Source organism: Argopecten irradians, chromosome 3 (assembly GCF_041381155.1).
Source record: "Argopecten irradians isolate NY chromosome 3, Ai_NY, whole genome shotgun sequence".
Lineage (NCBI taxonomy): Eukaryota > Metazoa > Mollusca > Bivalvia > Pectinida > Pectinidae > Argopecten > Argopecten irradians.
Window position 1 is genome coordinate 49483400 of NC_091136.1, and position 24170 is coordinate 49507569.

Sequence of the window (24170 nt, forward strand, 5' to 3'; positions counted from 1 at the left end):
GTAGGTTATTTTGACACTTCAGTCTGCTGACTATTTAACGCAGATTTAATATAAATGCTAAATGGTTATCTGTCAATTGACACCATTCATTGTGAAATGAGCCCTCTTTTACTAATGATCAAAATGAATCCTTCTAATTAAATGTTTTTGTTAGAATTTGTCCTTGGATGCTAAATGGCTAAAGAGAAACTGAATACTTATTACGGCTATCTTCACAGATGTTTGTTTTCCGTCGTACGATAAGCTGTAGCGCGTGAGGTCATAATATGTAGCTATGTCATGACCTATAGTATAGCTAGACACCAAGACAACGAGAAATAGAACATACTACGAGAGACCTGATCTAATCCATATCTACTGGCGAATTTCTTGTCTTTTTACACGCTTCAAATTGTATCCAACGGCATAGAAATAACTGACTTCTAAGCCACTTTGGTCAGTCACTTTTACTCTGTATATTGCAATACTTGCTCATGAAATCTAACTCTGTAACTTTTCCATGCAAAGAATGAAAAGCAGATCAAGAGCCTGAATCCGAAAAAACGTACATGAAGTGTCCAATACAGTAGTGATACATACGTATTGCGTTCAATACGTCCGTGTTATACTGTAAAACTCTTTCATATGTGGTTATGACGGATAGGAATATTCTACCCGAGGGTCACAAAATGTTGTAAAACTCGAGGCTTGCTTGTTCGAAAACAAAACGCGACTGCAAGTCAATTATCCATACATGAAAATTGCGTGATATTTTCAACGCAAATCCTGTTGTTTGTATCTCTTAAAGTAAATCCAGCAAACCCTTGTTTCTGAAAGAAATTGTTAAAATTGTACCTAGAAAATAGTTATTTTGTTGACGCTGTGACGTCACGATATTTTATTGAATGGGTATCCCTGCCATACAGCCTAGGGCGACATGAGTGTATTGCCCTGGGCCAGCCAGTATTACACGTGTAGGTATGAGTGTACTGCCCTAGACCAGTCAGTATTACACGTGTAGGTATGAGTGTATTGCCCTGGACCAGCCAGTATTACACGTGTAGGTATGAGTGTACTGCCCTGGACCAGCCAAGCCAGTATTACACGTGTAGGTATGAGTGTACTGCCCTGGACCAGTCAGTATTACACGTGTAGGTATGAGTGTATTGCCCAGGACCAGTCAGTATTACACGTGTAGGTATGAGTGTACTGCCCTGGACCAGCCATTATTACACGTGTAGGTATGAGTGTACTGCCCTGGACCAGCCAGTATTACACGTGTAGGTATGAGTGTACTGCCCTGGACAAGCCAGTATTACACGAGTAGGTATGAGTGTATTGCCCTGGACCAGCCAGTATTACACGTGTAGGTATGAGTGTTTTGCCCTGGACCAGCCAGTATTACACGTGTAGGTATGATAGAATTTTGCATATGTCATCAGTGTGATATGACCTTGAGCGCTTCTTCTTATTGGCTAGAAATTCATTACTTTATGTCTCAACGTCATTAAACAATGGCGTGACATTAGGACATCGTGACAAAACAGTGGCCTCCGTTTACGTAACATATGTAGATGTTAAGATTATTCGAGGTGTTGTTGTTGTAGTTATTTGTTGAAAGTATCTTAAAGGGGTGCTTAAAGCGATCATTTCATATGAAATTTGATGACACTCTCAAAGTTTTAATTTATACTCACAATAATAAAAACTTCTAAGACTCGTTTCATAAAATTTCCTACGAAATGAGCACTCATTTCAGACCCTATAAACGGAACATGACCACACGACATGCCAGTATATTTACATCAGCTTACTTTGCTCCGAGGCAAATTTTTGTCACATTTTAATGATTCAATGAAGTCAATTTAGTTTTGAAACTAAATTTTTGCCTTCGTCATTTTAATGATTATGTATCTGGCAGTGGGCTATTGAATTTTAACATTATGATAGTAATAAAGCAATTTCTGTATGAACTACTAGATTTCTTTTATCAATAATTGATATTCAAAGACGTGTCCGAAAAAGACTAAAAAGGTTGATTTCCTGAAGTAAGATATTCTGAACACAGGTATCTATATATTCTGCATGATGAATACTAATATGAATTAACTGTGTAGATTTTTAGCATAAACTTATTACGTTCGGATATGGAATATTTCTTTAAATTAGATTTTTGTCTGTTGCATATGTGTAAGGCTTTTACAAGACGCCATATCTGATGCTCCAGATGCTACCAATTGTCGGCAATTTTGCTCAAATGTGGATAAATAATACCAATCATTCAATAGGCAGGTTGAGGATGACTGGAACGACCAAGGCTTCAATTCCATTCAGACTTTGTGTGAACAATATCGTGCGTAAAACAAATATGATATTCGCTTAATACATTGTATTGTTATAAACAGTTGCTTCTTTGCTTAAATTTTAGAATACTCTCTGGAATTCTGAATCATCAGATATTTTGCCATTCCAAAGCATTCGTTTATGTTATAACATTGCCTAACGAAACAAATTTCGTTCCACTTCTTTGCAGGTAATTAATTTAAGCTATTTACTATATGTGCCGTATTTTTCATACTCATCAATCAAGATGATATTTCAATGTGTCATTATCTAATCACCAAAAGCTACCAACATTTTGGGAATTACATTACTTCCAATGCAAACGTTTTGATTTAACTTGCACCAATAAGAGCATTATATTTAAATCTCTAGTGAAGTGAAATAAATACCTACGGTCAGACCATGAAGACAAATTGTGGTCTACAGTTTCAATACACAATGTGCAGTGTTTTTAGTAATTGTAGTGTGATTTCTGCTGGCATGTTTCCATCTAAACATATATAAGGCATAAAAACTACAATTTTACAGTACATAGTTTCTGTGTTGTAATCAAAGTGTAAAAGGCATCTGAAACCATCTGAATGATTTTTTTCACAGGTTCATTCACCAAACCTTATAGTTTTCAATCAATTAACAAAGAAAACAGCACATGTCAAAAATGTCGCCCCGTTACGACACATATAACTTTATAGCGCAAATGATATCGTTCTATAGTCAAAAGTACATTATATGTGAAATAATTCGTGTATATCCATTGCGTCACATTTTTTACATTTATTCTACTTACAAAGTCCTTATTCACTAGTGGACAAAATAAATACCGGTCTTGTCACATATGATTTGACAACACTGGTATAAAAATGTATGCTACATGTAGGATATCATTGCGTTGACTTCAGTTATCTAATCGATATTTTTACAAGGATTTTCGGTCATTCATATCGTCAATGTTATTATTGAGTAATTAATTTGCGGAGTTCCTACCATCCTCGAGCGCTTTAAGTACTCAGTATCTTTAACACTTTTAATGATACATAGTCTCTTAGAATATAATTTGAGACTTATCATTCTTGAATTTATACACACTGTAAGTAATACATTAACATGAATTACATGTATTCACATGGATTCAACTGACAATATAAAATCATTGCAGCGAAATCCCAATCGAATGAGGATATCATCAAAACCTTTTACAGACTCTCTTGTTTCATTGCCTGCATGATGTTGGTAAAAGCAAATACACTTGAATGTACAATTGGATTGTATCGAAGCAATACCCGTTGTTTGGGTACATATTATTGAGTGAAATTGTGATGCCAATGAAATAATGGCATTAAATGAAAATATTTTCAAATGAAACTTAAATGCACAGTCATTTATTTGTATTAACTTTCACGAAATCGAAAGGGATTGACACCACAAAATTGAAGTAATAATAGAAAAAGAAACTGTTTTCTTTGTATTTAATGGTTATATATCAAAATACAATCACAATCTAAAGACATTCGCTTGGAGGAATAAACACGTTCGGGTCAGCGATGCCTACGTTCAAATCGAAGAATCTGGAAAGAAAAAAAGAATGATCATGAATAAATGGTCATATAACCAGAATATTAGCATGAAGCATCTGTAATAACAAAATAATAAATAACAAACAGACGAAAAATAAAGTATTCATGATTTTTTTTTTTTTTTGATCTGGCGAAAACTCCTAATATTCATAAATGATTGACCCGGCAATGTTGTTATATCAAGATAATCCAATGATTGTATACTCATTATAGTTGAGACCTTGAGTCAGTTATATGTGGCATTGTCCCTACTTACGTTCTATGAACAAAGCCGGAATCCTCGCTGTAAAAGCCACTGGTGATTGGGAAACAGTCAGGGGATGTGACTGTACCAAAGAAGTGAGCACCATCGCTGAAGTTGCCATGGAAATTGTTCACGGCCATAAACTCATTTGGAACACCAGAGGCTCCTACTGTGGCAGAACCATCAAATTGACCCTCGGGGGGAATGCCAAACGGTCTGAAGGGACGCATCAGGTTCGTCACATTACACTTCCTCGTCTTCAAATTTAGTCTGTACTCTTTTCCCTTTAGGACAAAATAATTCATTACAATGGATTAATCTTCAATGAAAACTGGTCGTTCTTTATAATTTATAGATAGATAAATACTGAAATAAAGTATATGTTATCATCGATTGGTATTGAATCGCAAGGTGTATTTGTAAAAGTGGTAACATACAATTTATCATTTTCTTTTTTGTTGTAGTGCATTATAGGTAGTGTGGGTAGCACTTGTTACTTACTACGTTATGGAGATATAGAACATCAAAGTACTCTTTGTCACTCCCGAATACCACTTCCTCGATCTCCCTGAATCGTCTCTGTGTCTCGTCATAACTTCCCTTGGCGAAGCCGGTAAAGTTCTTGGAATTGTCTTCCTTCAATTAAAACGTATAATGCAAAAAGGTCAGAATTTCAGATTGATTGGTATCGTGAACGAGAAGAACATGGCGCAAAATAGAGCACGTAACTTAGAAAAAAACCTTTTCACAGTACTTACGGTGAACATTCGCGCTTCCCATTGCGGTGGTGAAGCTGAAAAAAGAAAATAACTAAAATGTAAATATCAAAGATTGTGTCGTGTCTGAATATTTTGCAATACCTAGTCTTTAAACTAGCTATTTGGTCATAACAATCCATCTCTGATTTAACGATTTTACGGGATAAAAAACCCATAAAATTTCGCTCAATGATTGTGTTATAGATTTCCTGTCACACTGTTAAAGATGCCCCAGCGCTAACAAATAGTGTTTTTCTCTGTCAAAAGCAGGAGAAGACTATTTAGTACTTTTCTTCAGTTACAAAAGTTACTTACATTCAACCATTACCACCATTGAAAAGTTTGAGCTTCTTATTTTACTTCAAAATAAAACTATTAAAAATAATTAATTGCGTCCCGAAAAAAATCCGAGGCACTATGTTCTATATGGAATGGAGTACTGATTATGCAATCACCAAAAGCAAAATAAATCATTTTATATTGTATTGTGTTAATTAGACATATATATATCCGATTAAACAACAATCATTGTTCATTTGACGAGTATCATGTAAGCTCTGTCGGCAGTGGAGCATCTTTAATCTCAAAATGTTTGCGATAAAACTGTTTTTTATGATATAATATAATATTGTAAATCCCTCCCCTCTTGAGTAATTTCCTCGTTTAAAGTGACAAAATATTCTGTGAATTGTGTCCTACGTACTACAAGGCCTGGGTAGCTGGGCGTATGCCGTCACTCCGAGGAGCAGGACCAGTAGGAGACTCTGCATTATGATGGATAGTGTCTATGCCTCGCCGTGGAATCGTCCCGAGAGTGACAAGTCAGTACTACTAGACCACCTTATATAACGACTGACCCACACCATTATCTTATCTATGGCCATACCGCTCACGGCTATCAAAGTCATAGCTTTGTTTCAAGATAGGTATTTCTAAATCGTCAAAATAATTTTTATACTCGTTATAAGACATATTTGTGCGTAAGACAGCTTTCTATTTCACTAAAGTATCCATTGTTAAAAGCTGTCTTATAGAATTATACGTATATTCGATTTTCGTCATACTTTGGTATTACGTCAAGTACAGTTTCACATTCTGACATATCATTATCTTAGAATATGCCAAGATATATATTGTCTTTTTTATACCAATTACTAGTATTGAGGCCAAATATTATTCTTTGTATTTTAAATGATTCGGCTTGGCTGAGTACCCAGTAAGTAGTATAGGGCGTTAAATATTATATGGTGTCTTGTTTACATGACGTGAAAGTCGACATTACACAGGACCTTATGCCTGCTCTATTTGTGCTGCAGAGCACCTCGATTACTTTATTGGAGTTCACGTCCCTGTGTTGAGTAATCTGAATTATGTAACCTGATCGAGAAACTTATTCATTCATAAATTAGTAATTATCATAATTAATTGAGATTGCATTGTAAGCTTGATTTTCTGCCATCACAAGAGGACATAATAAAATAAAACACAATCTACCAAGCTAGCGGGATAAAGTTGAATGGCCATTAAAGGACAATTTATCGTTTATGAAACAATAAACAAAGTTAATGGGTAAAGGCAATATGTATGCTGCATATTAAAGTCACTCGAAATACCATATATCGTTGATCCATGTGTCTTCTAAAAACACATTATTTTTTCAAAGTAGATTATACTATCGGAGTAAAATTGCGGAGTGAATTTGCAACTCGACTTTCGGTCCTATTCAAGCTGCAAATGGTGCTGAACGTCTTTTCCTTGTGTGTGATGAGAAGACATTCAGTACAATAGCAATTTCTCAGAATCGCTTAAATATATTACGCTACATATAAAATTTCTGTTTTCTGTCTTTAATTTCATTCTTCAGTTCCCGGACGTCAAAGAAAATTCACGTTTCTGATATTGAATCATGAAAGATTACCAGTGATATTATAGCAACATCGCTTGTGGACCATATGGACGCTGATGAATTTTCCTTGAAACTATTAGAATTTTTTGGTTATATTCTCCTTTATTTAAAACGTATCTTCTCTTGTTCATACTCATATGACTGCAAGAATTACAAATTACATATCAGGTCAATAAACACAAATTCGAAAAAAGTAAAGAAAAACTAGGTTTAATTAATTACAATACAAATCTACAGACATTCACGTGGAGGAATGAAAACATTAGGATCAGCAATTCCAATATTGACGTCAAACATTCTGCAAAGAAAAGATATTATTTTAATGACAGTTTGACATTCATCGTTTTCAAACTAATATTGATTCTAATACTCTTGAAGTAATGAAATAATAATGCATTGAACTTAAAATATTAAGCTAATGCGTTTATAAATTACTTGTCATGTGACTTTTTTATCTAATTTATCGCAATTACTTATCATTTATTGAGCTTCTCTATGCAAAATGTGTCTTTAAAATCAGAAGAGATGATTCCCTTACGTTTGTTGAACAAATCCAGTCCTTTCGCTGTAGTATCCGAACTCGATCGGCATACAGTTTGGGACAGTAGACACACCAAAGAACCTTGCACCAGTAGACCTGAAGGTACCCTTAAAGTTCTCCACGACCATGAACTCTCCGGGGATACCGGCAGCTCCGATAGTGGCCTCGCCCTCGAACTCGGCCTCGCGGGGAATACCACGGGGGATGAATGGCTCGGTCAGGTTAGTGACGTTACACTTCCTCGTCTTCAGGTTCAAGATGTATCCCTTACCCTACAAGTTAAATGACAAACCTCTGCAATAGACATTTTTCGATGCCAGTGTAAACATTAAATTGATTTTTAAGGAGAATTCATTGCATACGCATTTGCTTAATCTTTTTTTTGCGAATCTAAAACTAAAACTTTGATTTCAGAAACTTTTTTAATAAATCAAAATGCTAGATTGTAATAGATTTTAAATATTTTAAAACTACCATTTTATTGCACCATTTAAAATTCCTAACAACACACCGTTGTCCCTCTTATGATGTTATATTAATACTGTTAGTATACACACTAGCATAGGCAGATTCACATGAAGATATTGGTATTATATAATAATTCAATTTTGCTTGTAACGAGCATTTTCATTGGCTTAAAAATTTACTTTATCAGCCCATAAAGGAAAAACTGGCGTCGCCATTTGTAACGTTGCTTCTGATTGGCTTAGATAACGGCGTAATGATTTCATAGATAAAAGAGTCCCAAAATGAATTTTAAATATTGAAGAGATTATCGGTAATAAATTGAATTGTAACGATTAATTTGAATATATTTTTTATGTTATGGAGATATAACACAAAATTCTGAGTGTACACTCATCATAAACCGCTTCGCGGTTTATTTAGAGTACACTCAGATTTTTGTGTTATATCTCCATAACATAAAAAATCTATTCAAGTTAATCCTTAAATAAAACTTTTAGTTTTAATTACATTTACATGTACAATGTAGGTCTAAAAGTGATATACTTACGACATTGTGGAGAAACAAAGTATCAAAATAATCCCGGTCGGATCCAAACTGGACCTCCTCGATGATTCGTTCTCTCCTCTGTGTCTCGTCATAGCTCACCTTTCCGAACTGAGTGAAGTTCTTGCTTCTGTCAAGCTTCAAAAGATAGTCATTGGAATTCGTTTAAGACATATATGGTGTACATTTGAAATAAGAAAACAAACAAAAGAGGAGCAATATTGCATAGTCATAGCTAAAAATCATAGTAACACTTACTGTCAAAACTCTGGCTTCCCATTGCTTGGGTGATTCTGAAATAGAACCAGATCAAATATAGGATTCCATTCCATAAATGCAGTTTACAATGCCGTTACCAAATATATACCATTATAAATTTGGCCCGCACAATAATTAACAAGTATTAAAAGGACGAATTGCCTGTTCAATTAATGCTTTTAAAAGTTAGAAGCCCCAAATGTCTTATGTTTGAAATACATTTCAATATTCTGTAATATTGTAAATATATCTCAAAACATATGGTGGTAAAGCTACGATTCTACATGCATTTCGTTGCAAGTATATTAGTGATTGTCGCATCTAAAGCTGTTTTGCTGATACAATGCACACGTGTTTTGCATTGTTTTATTTCAGGTTTCATTTCTGGTAACGTATTGCACTTCAGATATGACTTACCACATGGCCCTTGACAATAGGCAACGCAGGCAAGAGCGCTGATGATGATTAGGTATTTCATGGTGAATGGCTTAAATCCTAAACGTGGCTTCCTCAGAGAATGACCGCTTTCAGTTCGTGGTCCTGTTATATGCAATGGCTATCTTATCTCTTGACCTGTCCAAATGGTTAAACTGACAACTCATAGAGCATGCAGTCGTTTGCTCAGGATTGAAGTATTGTTAGCTTGTAAGGTACCGTTAATACGTTGTTCACCTTTTTATAAGTATTGTTAATTCATAACTTTGATTTTAATCACGACATCAAGTCAACACAATTTAACTCATGGTGTTTTACTGAATTTTAAAGCTCGCAGACTATGCAAATCTCATTACTAACTATTAGAGCTGATACTAACATGACAAACAACAGGTGCTTGTGTAACAGGCTTATATTCACTGACCCTTGTCTTTGGACGATACCACGTCATATACCATCAATGGAATCATTTTGAAAAACTTTACATAAATAGCATAACGTTTGTTAAGTTGAGAAGATAATTTTACATTTTCTGTATGTTTTACTAAAATGTAATTCCAATCATGACATTTGGATGGTTGCCTGTGGATCAGTTGAATACTGTTTTAATTACATGGTAATCTAGTCCAACTTATGCCTTGTTGAAGAGTGTTATAAGAGCTTAATGTATACCCAGAAAAATATGACGAAATATGACGAATCTTCATTTCTAATAATTGCAATAATCTATTAGTTATACGATGCTATCAGTCCAAGTTCTTCAGGTATACAGAAAACAGACATTCTTATTTCTCTTTTTTTTTACATCTCATTTGAGGTCATATCCATGTGCTCCAACTGAACAATTATTAATTAATCTTTGAAATACTTTAGTAATGGTTTCTTGTAGCAGGTCACAGATAACACCAATTCTAGGTTTCTTTATACAGCTCGCTTAAACTAATAATTGTATAACTGTTGGAAGATAATAGACATTACTGATGGAAACATCACCTACAACAACCAGCATTGTCTTAAACCTATGTATATTATGCTTTGTCACGTTATGTAAATGCATCAAGGACGATTTTCGATCTTTGATAACGACACTGTAACTTTGGCAAGTTGTTTGATATTAATTAAGCTTTCGAACACAAAATATTGATACAACACAAAAACAACAAATATATACCATGATTTATTATCAATAAACGGTCATATTTCAACTGATTATTGTGGTTTTGTGTTTTTATTACTCTTGTCTTACAGGCGTATCATAGTGGAGGTTCTCTCTCTATATATGTACACATCTGTCGCTATCATTTTGTTAACTGTTGTCTGATACATTCACAGATAAAACCACACAGTGACAGATCACATGTGATTTATTTTAGCATTAAGCTCTCTTCTTATGGAATCTATGGTCTATATAGATCCCATGGCTTTGCGGAAAATCTTCATTAATGTGCGTTAGTGTATTATGATATGATTGTCTGCAAAGCTCTGACATCTATAGAGACCATAGATTCCATAGAAAGATAGTTTAATATTCATATTTACGTAAGTAACTTATTTTGGGGGTCGCCGTAACTTATTCTGGGGTCTCTGCAAAAACGGTTTATCAACGATGATTTAATCAACAAGATGGAACAGCCGTTTTGACGGTGATCAGTTGACGTTACTATGTCAATATTAGTTACAATGTGGTCACATTTTGGGTATCGGTTATATCCCAATAAACTTCGCTTTGCCTTGGTAAGTTTATACAGCAAAAGTGGCAAGTGAATGTAAATATTAATCTATGCTATCGCTCTAGGATCAGACCATCATCAATGCGGCTTTACATCGTTGGTACCGTACTATAACACCGACGTCCAGTGTTTGTCCTTGTCCAGTTGAGGCTATAACTATCTTCATTTCGTCCATAGCTGCCTTTGTTTGGTTAACCGTCATGTGTTTACTGTCAAACGTCAAGTCAAAATATCCTCCCAAATAATCCACCCCGGTAATATTGAAGCTGGTCGTGTCCGGAGGCAGAGTTGGGTTAAACTCAAGTCTGTCCTCAAATATCCTAAAGCCGCCATATCCGAACAGCAGAGACTGTAGGTAGCCACCCATACCCGTTAGGAAGTTTCTGGCGCCTCGTCCTTCCGGCTCCTCCGACCAGATCTGTAGGTCAAGGGAAATAACCATAACTAGTCTCTATCATTGGATTTTCATGAAACTAATGTGATAAGATTTCGTAAAAATGGATTATCAGAAAATACCATAATTAGAATTACATATAACAATAATATGGATCATTATATGACATATTCCTATCAGGTATTGTGGATAAAATCCAAAATACAATAAAAACAGCACTCGCAATCTACGACATTGACATACACACTGATATCAATCTAGTTGCTCTCAAATTTTAAATTCAAATAATAGTTATTAAACGTTACATTTATAAGTTATAATACATACAAATTATATGCTTTCACATTATCATTAATTTCTTAGAGCTGCTATGGTCCAACATAATTGTATAAAGTATTCAATTTTCGTGTTTCTAATCCTGATAAACAATGTGACAGTTCGTCTTACATAGAATGGGGGAATGACATTCTGGAACTGTCTGTTGAACAGGTCCCTGGCTTTAGCTGTTTCGTTCAGTTCTAACCAACCCGTGGCAAACATCCCCCATGTCATGGCAGGACCGCCCGGTGTAGCCTGTACAATATAGCGATACACTCAAACTTAAATTGAAATTTCTATTCATTATTTCGACTGGTTCTATATAATAGAGATTCTACACACAACATACGAGGCTTATATAAATATCCTCAATATCGATGAAAATATGGTAAACATTGGCACATCCACGTAATTTGACAATAATAAAACTAGCCCCACGACCTTAAAACTGTATGGTAAAATTAGTTTATATTTTTCGTCGCTGCAAACAAAATACTATCAATTGATATATATCATATTGCTATACAACGACTTTCAAATTGATAGCCTTCGATTCAATAAAGTTCTTTTAATTAAGATAAAGAATGTAACGACCAAACCCTCAAGACTGTTTCAAACTTCATTCGGGAAGGAGAGTATCGGGTTAAGCTGTTTTCTGGCCATTCAGTGATAAAACAAAGTACGGTCAGCTACATACTGTATGCTATGAAAAACAACCGATTTTTTCCTGAGCTCAAATAAATTTCAGGGGCGAAAGGTCAACAAAAATTTGAAAAATCCTCAAGACACCGTATTGAAATATCAGCCAATGCATAACAGTCTATTATTGATTTCCAAAACATTAAAGACAATGTCAACTTTTCGAAATATTTATGCACTGATGTAAGAAAAATGTCTTAACAAAACGTTATGCTGAATTCCGCAAAAACAACTATGTAGAACTGTTCATTATGCAACGATATTTTTGTCTTGATTTTCAAATGCCTACCTTTTCATATATGTTGAGATCGTTTCTCCTGGTGTCCGAAGTCATATCCACCATCAGAGGAAATCCTAGGAGAACGACATCCGCCTGTTTTACTGTTGTGCCTAGATAATCAAACAAGATGGAGTTCAATCTCCGACACGGACTTCAACAGGTCAAGGGTCACCTGATGGATCACGTCCGTTTTCCACTGGCACTCTTATTTCTCCCACTCGAAGAAACCTTCCACACTTACATCCGGGCCATCCAAAGGAGTTTTGTAACTCATTTCGCAACCGAAAAAAACATTCGATGTACAATAAAAGTTTATAGATATCCCCTTTTAAGGAACTGTTTGACATACATGGTATTTTATGAAGATGAAAAATCTATAACATTAAAGATGACACTTTCCAAGTATTGAGTATTTGGTCAATTTTTTTTATAGATTTAGCGTCTACCAAGAAATCTTATACAAAGCCTTATTTACAACACTACCTTGAGTGTAAACGTCGAATTCCGGATGCCATTTCCCCGTGTCATTAAATGGTATGTATGTATTGTTCGCTATTTCCTCCAATTTCGGGTCTGCTGTCTTGTTTATAAGTGAGAGGGCGTACTTAGGTAGTAGGAGGCTAATTCTCGCCACACTGTTGGTATAGACAGAGTTATTGACGGGATAGTGGTACTCGTCCGGGGGCATCACATCTATAACAATGGTTTGTAGCTACCAATTATTTAATATTTATTCCTTTAACAGAATACATGTATTCCGACTTATCACAGAGTCACCTCCCATGTGGGTAGGTATCCATTGTGACGTCATTATTTTGTGAGCAAAATTCACATCGTTTTCTCTGAAAAGTATGACGTTACGCTCACAAACATATGATGTCACAATCGATACCTGACTCTAAGGGCAGATAATTATGTAATATACAAATACAGAATAACGTTCAATAATTAATGAACTCCAGTTATCATAATGAGATTTATACTTTTCGTGCATGCGATATAAAACCCAGTATTTGTTGTGAGTAACTTAATTGAATATCATGTTTAACTTTTATAATATCATTGATGTTTAATATTTTATATTCTATTTATAATATAATGAATATCAAATTATTCTAAGCATGGGGTACATTTAATTATGTTTTGTCAACTCATAAATCATATGCATAATGCAATTACCATGTATTTCATAAAGATCTCTGTTGTTGTTATATGTCATTCGAGACTTCCAAAATGATGCTATATCCGTGATGAGGTCAGCACCACCCTCGTTTTGGATGAAGTTCTTGTCACGTGTCATCATGATGTACTGTTTGAATGCGAAGGCTATGTCACCGGTTACGTGTTGTTCATATTTCGAACATTCGGCAGACGGGCAAACATTCAAACCTGAAATAATAAAATCGATTAGGTTATTCACTTTTATTTAAGTCTTAAGGCGTACGCACCGAAAACAAAAATGCAAATTAAAACAAAACCAAAAAGAAAATCTAGAAATAAATTTTGAATTAATTCCGATGCTTCTTCATTTCATATTTATTATTATGAAATTTCAGCTCAAAACATGGACGTACCAGAGAAGGCCACCTCCCAGGGGTACATTGCCCCTTCATACCCTCGCTGTTTAGCATACTGCTTGGCGGCCGCATGTCTTCTCACTCTCGTTTTGACGAGGTTTTTGCCTTTGTCACTGTACAGAAGTAACAACGACGGGAACATCCAGATCTCCTGGTCCCAGAACACGTGACCTTCGTAATCCTGAAAAGGTTAACGGTTACATCATGAATACGAAGTGTTTTCTGTTGATCGAAACTTAATTACTATCTAAATGTAAATCACAGCTTGATCAAGGCATAAAGGACCTCTTTCACGAACAATGAAAATTTGCCCATGGACCGATTTTATTAAAATTAAATGTTACATGTTACAACATTTATGCAAACCCTTGAAATACGTTTATAAAATTCAAAAGGTCCCAGGGGTTTGTGCTATGGCAAATTAAAGTTGCCCAGTAGAGGTGTATGACAGGGTTCCCTTTTTGATCCAAAAAGGTATCAAAATAATGGTTTTATATCATAAGACTGTATTAATTCTTAAGAGTATAAATAATTTCATATTATGATCACAAATATGAAGGCAAAATGTAATAAATAAAATTTTGGCTACATTTTAAGAAAAATTTGTAATTTTGGGTGTTTATTTTCGGCCATGTCAATTATTAACAATGGTGATCACCCACTTCGGGTTGAGTGCACCAAAAATATTTTCTAAAAAGTTGGCTCATTAAGTGGAAAAAATATTGTATAAATTTCAGAAAAATTGTGGACCGGTACATTTGTCGTTTAAGGTTATGATATTGCAAGGTCTATTTTTAGTTACGTTACATAATGATATGAATATGCCTATTTCGGATCATTATTCGCGAATCTAACGGTGTCAACGTTAATATAATATATAATCCAATACTCATCTGTATCGCTTGATATGATTTCAAATTGATTTATTTAGTGATACTTTGTAGAAGATTTACATAATCAAAATTACAAAACATTTGGGTGTTTTAAGACCATAATAAGCTGTTTTGCATTTGAAGTAGCTTCACTAATATGTCCTGATTTTATTTTGTAATTTATTTTTAGAGCAAAGAGTTACCAGGTTACATGGGTCATTTGTTACAAAACTACAGTAGTTCAATTATATGCAGGGCTAACAATTCTGATAGATTAACATTTATGTTGATTCATGCTATAACAAATGTAAATCTCATCACTTTTACATTTGTTTTTTAGATTTTAATTTTAATTTGGTCGGGAAACTCATTTATGTATCATTTCAGATTTAGATACATCATTGCCAAATACTTCTTAACTCTTGCAAAATAACTAACTGAATATAGCCGTTTTAATAATGAAAATACATGTTATCCTGACAGTCAGATCATCCAATACCTGATGATTATATGTTATTCTCAATATCATCAGATTTGAATTCCTCTGTTTTGTTGTATTTGTTAATTAGTAAATTAGATAGCTTTTCTGAGTATTAGACACTAAATAGCAAAGGATTCGTTAACTCAGTACATGTACAAATGGTTTTTATACTTATGGTAAAGTAACTGGGTGGCGATGAAAAACGGTTTTTTACAATCATATTATTAACTTGACTTTGAGTTTAGAACTCTATTTGAAATTTTGTTAGATAATATTGAAGTTTAAGCCTTAAGAACAAACAAATCTCCATAAAAAATGATAATTGGTGGTTATGGTATTAATCGTACAGAGATAATGGAGAAACAGGATAATAAGGGTGTTTGATAAAGACTGGAAATTTTTAAGATCCAGTGTATTACTTAAACTGTATGTTACATAGCTTTATGTCACATATAAATCAATTTATTTGGCTCCCCCTGGAATGTTATGATTCATGTTGTGATAACCAAATTTCTTATAAAATCAAAAATTTAATACCTGAAATAATTACTTTAAGCAATTTTGATTGATTAATATGATGTGCTTACGATACAAACAGCTAATTATAAAAAAAAAAACTGTGGATCTCAAAAAACTTTTGACTGTTTCATAAAACCATAAGTGAGATGCATGTTAGTTTTTAAAAGGAAAAACAAATTAATCTTAGTTAGCCTTTACGGGAATTCATGAAAATTCGAAGAAATTCAAAAACTCGAATTTTAAACTTCTGTTGATAGATCACATAATGTTCTGAACAATCTAAATCTATTAAACTGCTAAGAAATACTAGAAATGGTAAAATCGATACAATTTTAAAAGGAAAAAAAATCATTTATCAAATTTGTCTTTGTTTTTTTTTGGTAATGGTGTGATTTAATGCCATTACCAACACTTTGAAAGCACAATATTTAAAAAAGCAACTACATTGAACATATATGTACCAATATACTGAATGTGTGAAAATTAATAAAAACTTGATTCTCTAACATAATAATTTACTCCTACCTATTTTTTTTCTAAATTTTGTTATTATTTACTTTATATAAATTTCAGCTATAAATATAAAGAATATTTCTGAGAATGCAGTTGCAATCATCATCTAGCTTGAAAAGGGAATGATAATGCCCTAAATTTCCGAAACACTTTGTTATTGTTATTCAATATCTTTATTATTCTACAACATATAGGTTATGAAATCATATATTACTTTACATTTAATGTTACCAATGAGTATTAAATAAGATTAAGAAATAACTTACTTTGTTTTTCAATTATTTTGATACATTTGGGATTCAAAAGGGAACCCTGTCATACTCCTCTACTGGGCAACTTAAAGGACTAGGTATGGTAAGGGTCTTTTGTGGCCCCCAAATCCGCTATTTTTCAAGTCCTTTATTTCAAGATGTGAATCTTGCATTTCAAATCTTAACTACATACCTGACATATTTGATAGTGCTATTAGGTAATATAACATTTCTAGTTGCCATGGCAACCATTTTTATTATACATAAATTATGCAAAATGTGAAAATTTCATCAAAATTGGCCTTTTTTATGCAGTTTTTCTTCTAGTTAACATAGAGCGCATTCTAGAACAAAACTTTATATTTCTCAAAATGATGTATTCTACGTGTATGCTAATTCCCTTTAAATATAAAGTTTGTTCTAGGTTGCGCTCTATTGTTTTTAAAGAAAAACTGTCAACAAATATGCCAAAATTGACCAAATTTTCAAATTTGCATAATTTATTCAATGTTACCATGGTTATATAGCAAAAACATACTTTTTGTCAACAAAAATGTTGCTACATGTAACATTTATATTTGATAAAATTGGTTCGTGGGCAAATTTCCATTGTTCGTGAAAGAGGTCCTTTCAAGAAGGACTGGTCGCTAGCAAATGGTTAAAATGCAATCTGTGGACATAAACCACTAAAGTCACAGTCTGCATGACTTGAAATCTATTAATACCGCATTATAAATCCAATCAAAATATATAAGGAGCCATCTTTTCAATTAAGACATGCCACAACAAACGTACACAATAAACCATACCGTATTCAGGGCTCCATGGGCCAAACCACCAGGTGATATTCCAACAAACGGTTCGTACCCGACCTCATCCGGTACCTCACTCAGTAGGTAGTACATAGCAGCATAGTTAATCCGGCTCATGTTCTTGTTACCTCCCACATCAATTCTCCCCTTCCGCCAAATTTTGTTTTCCCATGCCTGTGTATGGGAGGATTCCAAAATTCCGTTCAGGAAAAAACCAAGTCCTTCGTGTAAAGAAAGCACAATAAGATCATTCATTTCACACACAATGTTCATGGCCCCGATTTCTCGAAACAAACTTACGTTTTTCATATAAGTTACATAAGGAGAAAATCTTAAATCCTTCATTCAAAAAGAAACTTAAAATGAGTGACATAAGCGCCGTTATTGGTGATAATATTGAAACGTTATAAATTATTATCAATTTAACAAGATATAAAGATGTTAATTGAGATAAAGAGTGACATGTTTAACATAAGTAATACCTATTTGGAAATAGTTCAAAGCAGTACGAGGCACGTAATCGATCGATGTTAAAAATAGACGTCGGACGGCCTCGCCAGCAGGAATGGTCAGCGAGTCGGGGACCAGGGAAGATATAACCATAAATTCTGGTCTGTCCTTGTCATTGTATTCTGCTTCTTTTGTCTTCCCCTGGAACAGGCTGCATTGGTATGGAGTGTATACGGATATTAAAGAAGACGTAAGGACAAGAAGACAATTACATGATATGGATATGGTCTTGTATATATCTCTACCTGTTACAGATGAAAATCATCATTGACTAGTTTATAGACAAAATATCAAGTCAGGTACATTCTCAGTTAATATGAATCCGTACAGCATCCAAGCTGAGATCCCCCATTAACACACTTTTTGTTCTTTTAGTTTAACGTCCTCTTAACAGCAAGGGCTTGAAGTCAATGTCGAGACATCTAAACCACTCTGCCACCGCGGCCCCAACACAGTTGTGTGGTTACCCTACCTGAAATCCCTCTGTACATATGGGTGGATACCCTACATGAAATTTACCATTATAACAAAGTTGTGTGGATACCATACCTGAGAGTCCCCAGTACCTACGTGTGGTGCCCTACCTGAAATCCCCTAGTACCTGTGTGTGGTGCCCTACCTGAAATCCCCCCTGTACCGTGTGTGGTGCTACCTACCTGAAATCCCCCAGTACCTGTGTGTGGTGCCTAGACCTGAAGTCCCCCAGTACCTATGTGTGGTGCCCTACCTGAAGTCCTCCAGTACCTATGTGTGGTGCCCTACCTGAAATCCCCCAGTATATGTGTGTGGTGCCCTACCTGTAGTCCCCCAGTACTTATGTGTGGTGCCCTACCTGAAGTCCCCCAGTATGGTGTAGTTACTAATCACGATGTCATCACTGGGTGGACCTTGATCGTGTGAGAGGTTGAGATGTACAGGACCGTCGTATCCGTTAATCACTTCTATCTCAGTAATCATCAGAGTATACAGGAGTTGGTGAGCGTATGTCTTAAGTGTCACTGTCACATACTCTGACGTATACTGCTCGATGTACAAACCTTTGTATTGGAGAGATATGAAAACATTTACATATCAAAATCATTTAACCTCATTGTAATAAAGATCCAATTAAGAAATTACATGTATATCCGACGTCTAAACAAAAAGATTTTTTTATTGTTTTCTATTTTGGTTTTTAGCATGGATCCATATGTAAAGTAGAATATAATAAAGAGTGTCCATTTACAAAAGTAGAAGAAACTACATGAAGAGAACGAAATCAAGAACTGAACTGGGAAATCCATCGGAAACTTGTTATTGAGATGCACATGTGAACTTAAAGACTAGCAAATGGTTTTATGATATAGATGTAGGATAAAGAAATACATTATGTTTCAAAAGTGGAATGCGGTGTTTTATTTGGTTATGCATAACATACCCCTGCCGACGTCCAGTGTGTAATTACTAGTGTTAACGTCGAAGTCGAATCCCGTGATACTGACAGAGGAATTGGCCTGGAGTCTGGCTCTGTGACTTGTTATATTGTAACCATTGTACAGACCACTCATATACATCGTGTCGCTATGGACAACCGTAGCCACGTGACCATTACAAACTGTTGGCATTGACTCGGCATCCGGTAGTCTAAAAGATGAAGATATTTTCTGTTTGTACTACATTGCAAGTACTGATTTTCTCGAATGTTTACATAATACCGAATGGTTAAATTATCTTTCACTTATGCGAAAACATTTTACCAAATATAAACTTATGTCAAATAAGAACAGTAGATACATATACATGCAGTATGTTGAGTGTTTATTGGGATTAAAAATTGCGTAAGTATGAAACCACAAACGTCTGCATCTAAGTACCAACATAGGGAAAGGTTCTGGCATGATATAACTATTCACATTTTTATACGATAAAACAAACGTAAATCGTACATACTCGAGGGTTGAGAACACGGTGTTTTCCGGGTTGAGAAATGATGGATATGGTCTCTCTGTATACTTTATCTTCTTTTGTTTGTCACCGTGGATCACCGTAATGTACTCAGGGTTCCGATGGCGATTGTCATTGTCCGAGTTCTCAGGCTTCCGTGTATTTGATTGGTCGTAGTTCTGGATGGACAATGACACGTTTGTGATGTCATTGACCTCTTTAACTGACATCCGTATATGGACAGCAGGACATTGGCGTGTCAAACTGAGGAGACAAACCAGGACACGAACAGCTCTCCACAGAGGATGACCATCCATTATCTAAATACAAAATAGTAATTTAAAGGTGGTTTTTGATACATAAAAAATATGCTTATAAATGCCACCCTTTCTAAATTATCGAACATTCTTAGTGGTTAAAATGTCTTGTGTCAGACATGTGCATGCATTGATACAGCTGTGTGGTAAGACATTATCAAGTAAGAAATGTTTATCTTGCTATTACATTAAAAGATATGATAACAAAACAAAATTAAACCAATGACGGTGTTTTTGTCAGCCATGATTGGTACACACCTAATACTAATATTCCTCTACTATTTACTGCACGGGAAATGGATGACCGAAAGATAGGACTGAATGTATAGTTCAGGAGTCAATTTGAGAAAAAAGAAGCATACTTACGTTGACGTTGGCTATCCGAGATACATGTACAGTGTGTTATAATAGAGAAAATCAGCTGTAGTTATGTAGTTATGTGAATACTCAAGGTCAGTGTGTATAAGGTAGACAAGTATCTATTAGATAGTGTGGGTACGTATCAATAGATATAGACTTTAGGTATGTGTCGGGTAGATGTCCAGCGATGTAGGTGTTAGCCTATACATTGTCAGTATCATTCCAGATTACGACATCATATAAGGCTTTGGAGTAGTGTTATTATGACAACAATTTGTTTGATTTTGATTTAACAATTAATCAAATAAAAGGTTGGTTCTCCCCTTATTTTAAATGATTTTGACCATTTTTCATCCTCTTTTTGCGTCATATTTTTTACTCTAACAGTAATCAATGTAACTTCCAATATGTATATCAAATAACTGAGGATGGAAATTTTGAGTTGGACCTTGTTCGATACAACAGGCAACCCATCTCCTTTGCTCTTTCATTTGTTTGTTTGGTTTTGCTTTTGTTTTTTACATACACATCGAAATAAATATTTAGGATTATCATTCGCCTCAAAATGAGTTGATTTAACTGAGATCACTTTGGAAAATTATTTCAAACTGCGTTGACTTGCACCAGCTTTAACGCATTTTGAATAATTTTTCAAAGTGGGTTTAGATGGTATGTTGGATTTTTTTTCAATCTGCGTTTGTGTATGTCATTGGAAATATAAGTCTTTGTCCCTTTAAAGGTATCGTGCAATCTAGTTGTTGAAATGCATAATGATTTCAGAATTCATCTATTGATAAAACATGTATATGTAGTTTTCATTGCAAGAGAGGTAGAGCTCTACAATTCTATAAAGGTGTTTGTATCTCATACTCTTTTTAGTCGTTTTTTTCATATTAATTGATGGCAAATATTATGAAATTATTATTTAAAAATTCATCATATTTCGTTTATTCAGCCGAAATGAAATTAGAACGAAGTTAGTAGAAGTATTGTCAGTCTGTGCCAATAGGTTTTTTTCCATAACGTACTTTTAACTTAATAATGCTTTATCATTAAAATATACATAATTATTATGCCTGAAAAATGAAATTTTTTATTAATTTTCAAATATATTCAATACACAATAGTCCATATTTTGAAAAAAAAAGATTTACACTAGTACACAAGTATAACTCCTTGAATAACTAATTTTAGTTTATGTATTAAAACAATAATGTGTCTATATACACACAACTATCCATTGGTAGCATGATAAACACATATTTCTAGCTAATTCAATGTTAACTTCACGGTCTTTACATGGTGTCATGAATCTGTCAGTAAATAACGAAACATTGAGCTCTACTTAGTTACGTAATAAGTCGACTTGGCGAGATACTTATGTATGAGGCCATATATGTTTTTCTTCGCTGGAAAAGTTCTTTAAAAGGACTATGCATGATTTGGGCCGTTTTTGGCTCCCAAATCCAGCGATTTTTTAAACTAATAATTAAGAATTAAAATTGGCATAGTTGGTACATCCTGGGTTTAATTGTAATTAAAGTTTTCTAATTTGTAGCTTCATGTTTCCATGGTAACCATCCGAAATATGCATAATTAACTAAATATGCTATTTTTGTCATTTTTTGCTTATTTTGTGATAAGTTTTGTCTAAGAAACAATAAAGCGCAATCTTGAACATAATTCTGAATGTGTAGGTACATAAGACCCATCTTTAGGAGAAATATAAAGTCTGTTCAAGGAGGCGCTCTATGGTTTCTAGATGAAAAACTTACCAAAAATGGTCAAAATTGACTTAATTTCAACATTTTAATAATTTTTACATATTTAGTATGTTTACCATAGCAACTACAACTGTAATGACGTTTAATTATCATACCTATTACATCAAAAATGCATTCAATATTTGATGTTCAACAATTTAATAATTAAATATCAGGTTTGAAAAATTAATGGATTTGGGGACCAAAAAAGGTCAAACCATAAATAGTCCTTTCCGAATGGAACAAGTGACTTGACAAGTCATATTTTTTCCAACGCGTTCGCAGTAAGGCAGCTCTGAACAAGATGGGGTAAAGTCAAGATAATTTAATGAAACGAAAAATATATCATTATCTAGACATTTATGCAATTATTTCGCCAAATCGACTAGTTAAATCGTCTTAACTATCTTGCTATATGATGGCAGATACATGCCACCATATCTTGATATGTTTGACAAATTATTTTTCACAAGAACAATTTTTGAGAAAATATGGTATACGTTAAAAAGTGAAACAGGAGCAAAATCACTATCATTAATTTCACATTATTTAAGTGATAAGAGTTGTTTCATACATCATGTTTCAAACTGTTTTTCAAAGTGCGTTAACGCAAAATGAAATGATAAAATATTTTGCAAAGTGCGTTGAACATGCACATATTTAACGAACTTTGAAATAATTTTTCAAAGTGCGTTAATTTTTCAAAGTGGGTTGTAACAGAGGAATCACTATTTGGTAAGCAGTACTTATAATAATGATCACAGGACGCAATTTTACCTCGACATCGAAAGGTACGTGCATCTTATTTGTAGTTTCTTCTGACTAATGACCTTATTCGCCTTATTTATGACAGAGATGGCAACTTTGGGTAGGAGAAACCTGACCTTGGTAACAATGTTAGAATAGACGGAATGCGAAAAGTGTTTCTAAACTGATTCCATACTACAATTAATATCAATTTATGAATATTACAAGGTGAAAAAATGTAATGAAAAGATTATTACAGACGATATGATGATAGCTAGCGGTATATACTTTCAGTTTTATTTTTTATGTAGTAAGACTCGTCGTCCTTGTTGTATTTAGGCGTACACGCATCCAACGTGTCTATAGTGTCGGTTGTCCATGACCTAGATTCTTATCGTATCTTTATCTATGTATATTAGTTTATGTATGTCGTCGATACTGTAAGCATATACAGGGCGATAATCCAAAGAAAAAAAGTAATTGTATTACAGATAAAAGTTGAATGTTGTTATGCAAAGAAATTGTAGAGTATTTCTTTCAAAAAACAACAAATTATATATGTTATCATTACTTACGACTATTATTATGTTTTGCTATATATTTCTAAATAAGATCGACTACGAGACATAAATGAACTGAAAATATTTTCCTTTTTGCCATAAACACGAATTCCTTTCCACTTCTTCCTTTCTGGGGCTGCAGTGGCCGAGTGGTTAAGGTGTCCCGACATATCACTATACGCCCTCTACCTCTGGTATGCGAGTTCGGATACCATGTGAGGCAGATGCCAGGTAATGACCGCTGGTCTGTGGTTTTTCTCCGGGTACTCTGGCTTTCTTCCATCAACACATTTGGCACGTCCTCAAATGACCCTGACTGTTATTAAGACATTAAACTGATAAAACCAAGCCAAATTTCTCTTTAATGCATTTGACGACCAATTTACAACGGGTATGTATGACCTTATAAATTCGTGTATTGATAATCGTCTTAATTTGTTCCAGCTTTCATTTAATTAAGATTAATATGAATGTATTTGTTCCATTTTACTTGG

General features: G+C 34.2%; 3 protein-coding genes across 3 annotated transcripts; all 3 read right to left on the reverse strand.

Moving 5' to 3' along the window:
• Positions 1-3773: 3773 nt before the first annotated feature.
• Positions 3774-5748, reverse strand: LOC138318931 (mammalian ependymin-related protein 1-like). The gene is made up of 5 exons (XM_069261747.1): positions 5602-5748; positions 4899-4933; positions 4642-4776; positions 4153-4424; positions 3774-3887 (listed from the first exon to the last, which is right to left on the reverse strand). Exons 1-5 carry the CDS (start codon positions 5666-5668, stop codon positions 3821-3823), a joined length of 576 nt encoding a protein of 191 aa, XP_069117848.1. The 5' UTR covers positions 5669-5748; the 3' UTR covers positions 3774-3820.
• A 1250-nt stretch (positions 5749-6998) lies between these two features.
• LOC138320070 (mammalian ependymin-related protein 1-like) lies at positions 6999-9170 on the reverse strand. The gene is made up of 5 exons (XM_069263156.1): positions 9033-9170; positions 8616-8650; positions 8361-8495; positions 7343-7617; positions 6999-7102 (listed from the first exon to the last, which is right to left on the reverse strand). The coding sequence occupies exons 1-5, from the start codon at positions 9091-9093 to the stop codon at positions 7036-7038; spliced, it is 573 nt and encodes a 190-aa protein (XP_069119257.1). The 5' UTR covers positions 9094-9170; the 3' UTR covers positions 6999-7035.
• A 1042-nt stretch (positions 9171-10212) lies between these two features.
• LOC138318932 (protein-glucosylgalactosylhydroxylysine glucosidase-like) lies at positions 10213-20722 on the reverse strand. Its single transcript, XM_069261748.1, has 12 exons — positions 20613-20722; positions 19936-20249; positions 19424-19629; positions 18839-19043; positions 17979-18157; positions 17494-17717; positions 14046-14229; positions 13651-13860; positions 12955-13164; positions 12481-12581; positions 11622-11747; positions 10213-11198 (listed from the first exon to the last, which is right to left on the reverse strand). Exons 2-12 carry the CDS (start codon positions 20244-20246, stop codon positions 10848-10850), a joined length of 2307 nt encoding a protein of 768 aa, XP_069117849.1. The 5' UTR covers positions 20247-20249; positions 20613-20722; the 3' UTR covers positions 10213-10847.
• Between the last annotated feature and the right edge of the window lie 3448 nt (positions 20723-24170).

Coding starts and splice junctions, on each gene's coding strand:
- LOC138318931 (XM_069261747.1), bottom strand. CDS start 5,668: ATGCAGAGTCTCCTACTGGTCCTGCTCCTCGGAGTGACGGCATACGCC. Junction 4,425..4,641: donor TTCTATATCTCCATAACGTA/GTAAGTAACAAG, acceptor TTTGTCCTAAAG/GGAAAAGAGTACAGACTAAA. Junction 3,888..4,152: donor TCCGGCTTTGTTCATAGAAC/GTAAGTAGGGAC, acceptor TTTTCTTTCCAG/ATTCTTCGATTTGAACGTAG.
- LOC138320070 (XM_069263156.1), bottom strand. CDS start 9,093: ATGAAATACCTAATCATCATCAGCGCTCTTGCCTGCGTTGCCTATTGT. Junction 8,651..9,032: donor CTATTGTCAAGGGCCATGTG/GTAAGTCATATC, acceptor GTTCTATTTCAG/AATCACCCAAGCAATGGGAA. Junction 7,103..7,342: donor ACTGGATTTGTTCAACAAAC/GTAAGGGAATCA, acceptor TTTTCTTTGCAG/AATGTTTGACGTCAATATTG.
- LOC138318932 (XM_069261748.1), bottom strand. CDS start 20,246: ATGGATGGTCATCCTCTGTGGAGAGCTGTTCGTGTCCTGGTTTGTCTC. Junction 19,630..19,935: donor ACCGTGTTCTCAACCCTCGA/GTATGTACGATT, acceptor TTCATCTTTTAG/ACTACCGGATGCCGAGTCAA. Junction 11,199..11,621: donor ATGTCATTCCCCCATTCTAT/GTAAGACGAACT, acceptor CTTGACCTACAG/ATCTGGTCGGAGGAGCCGGA.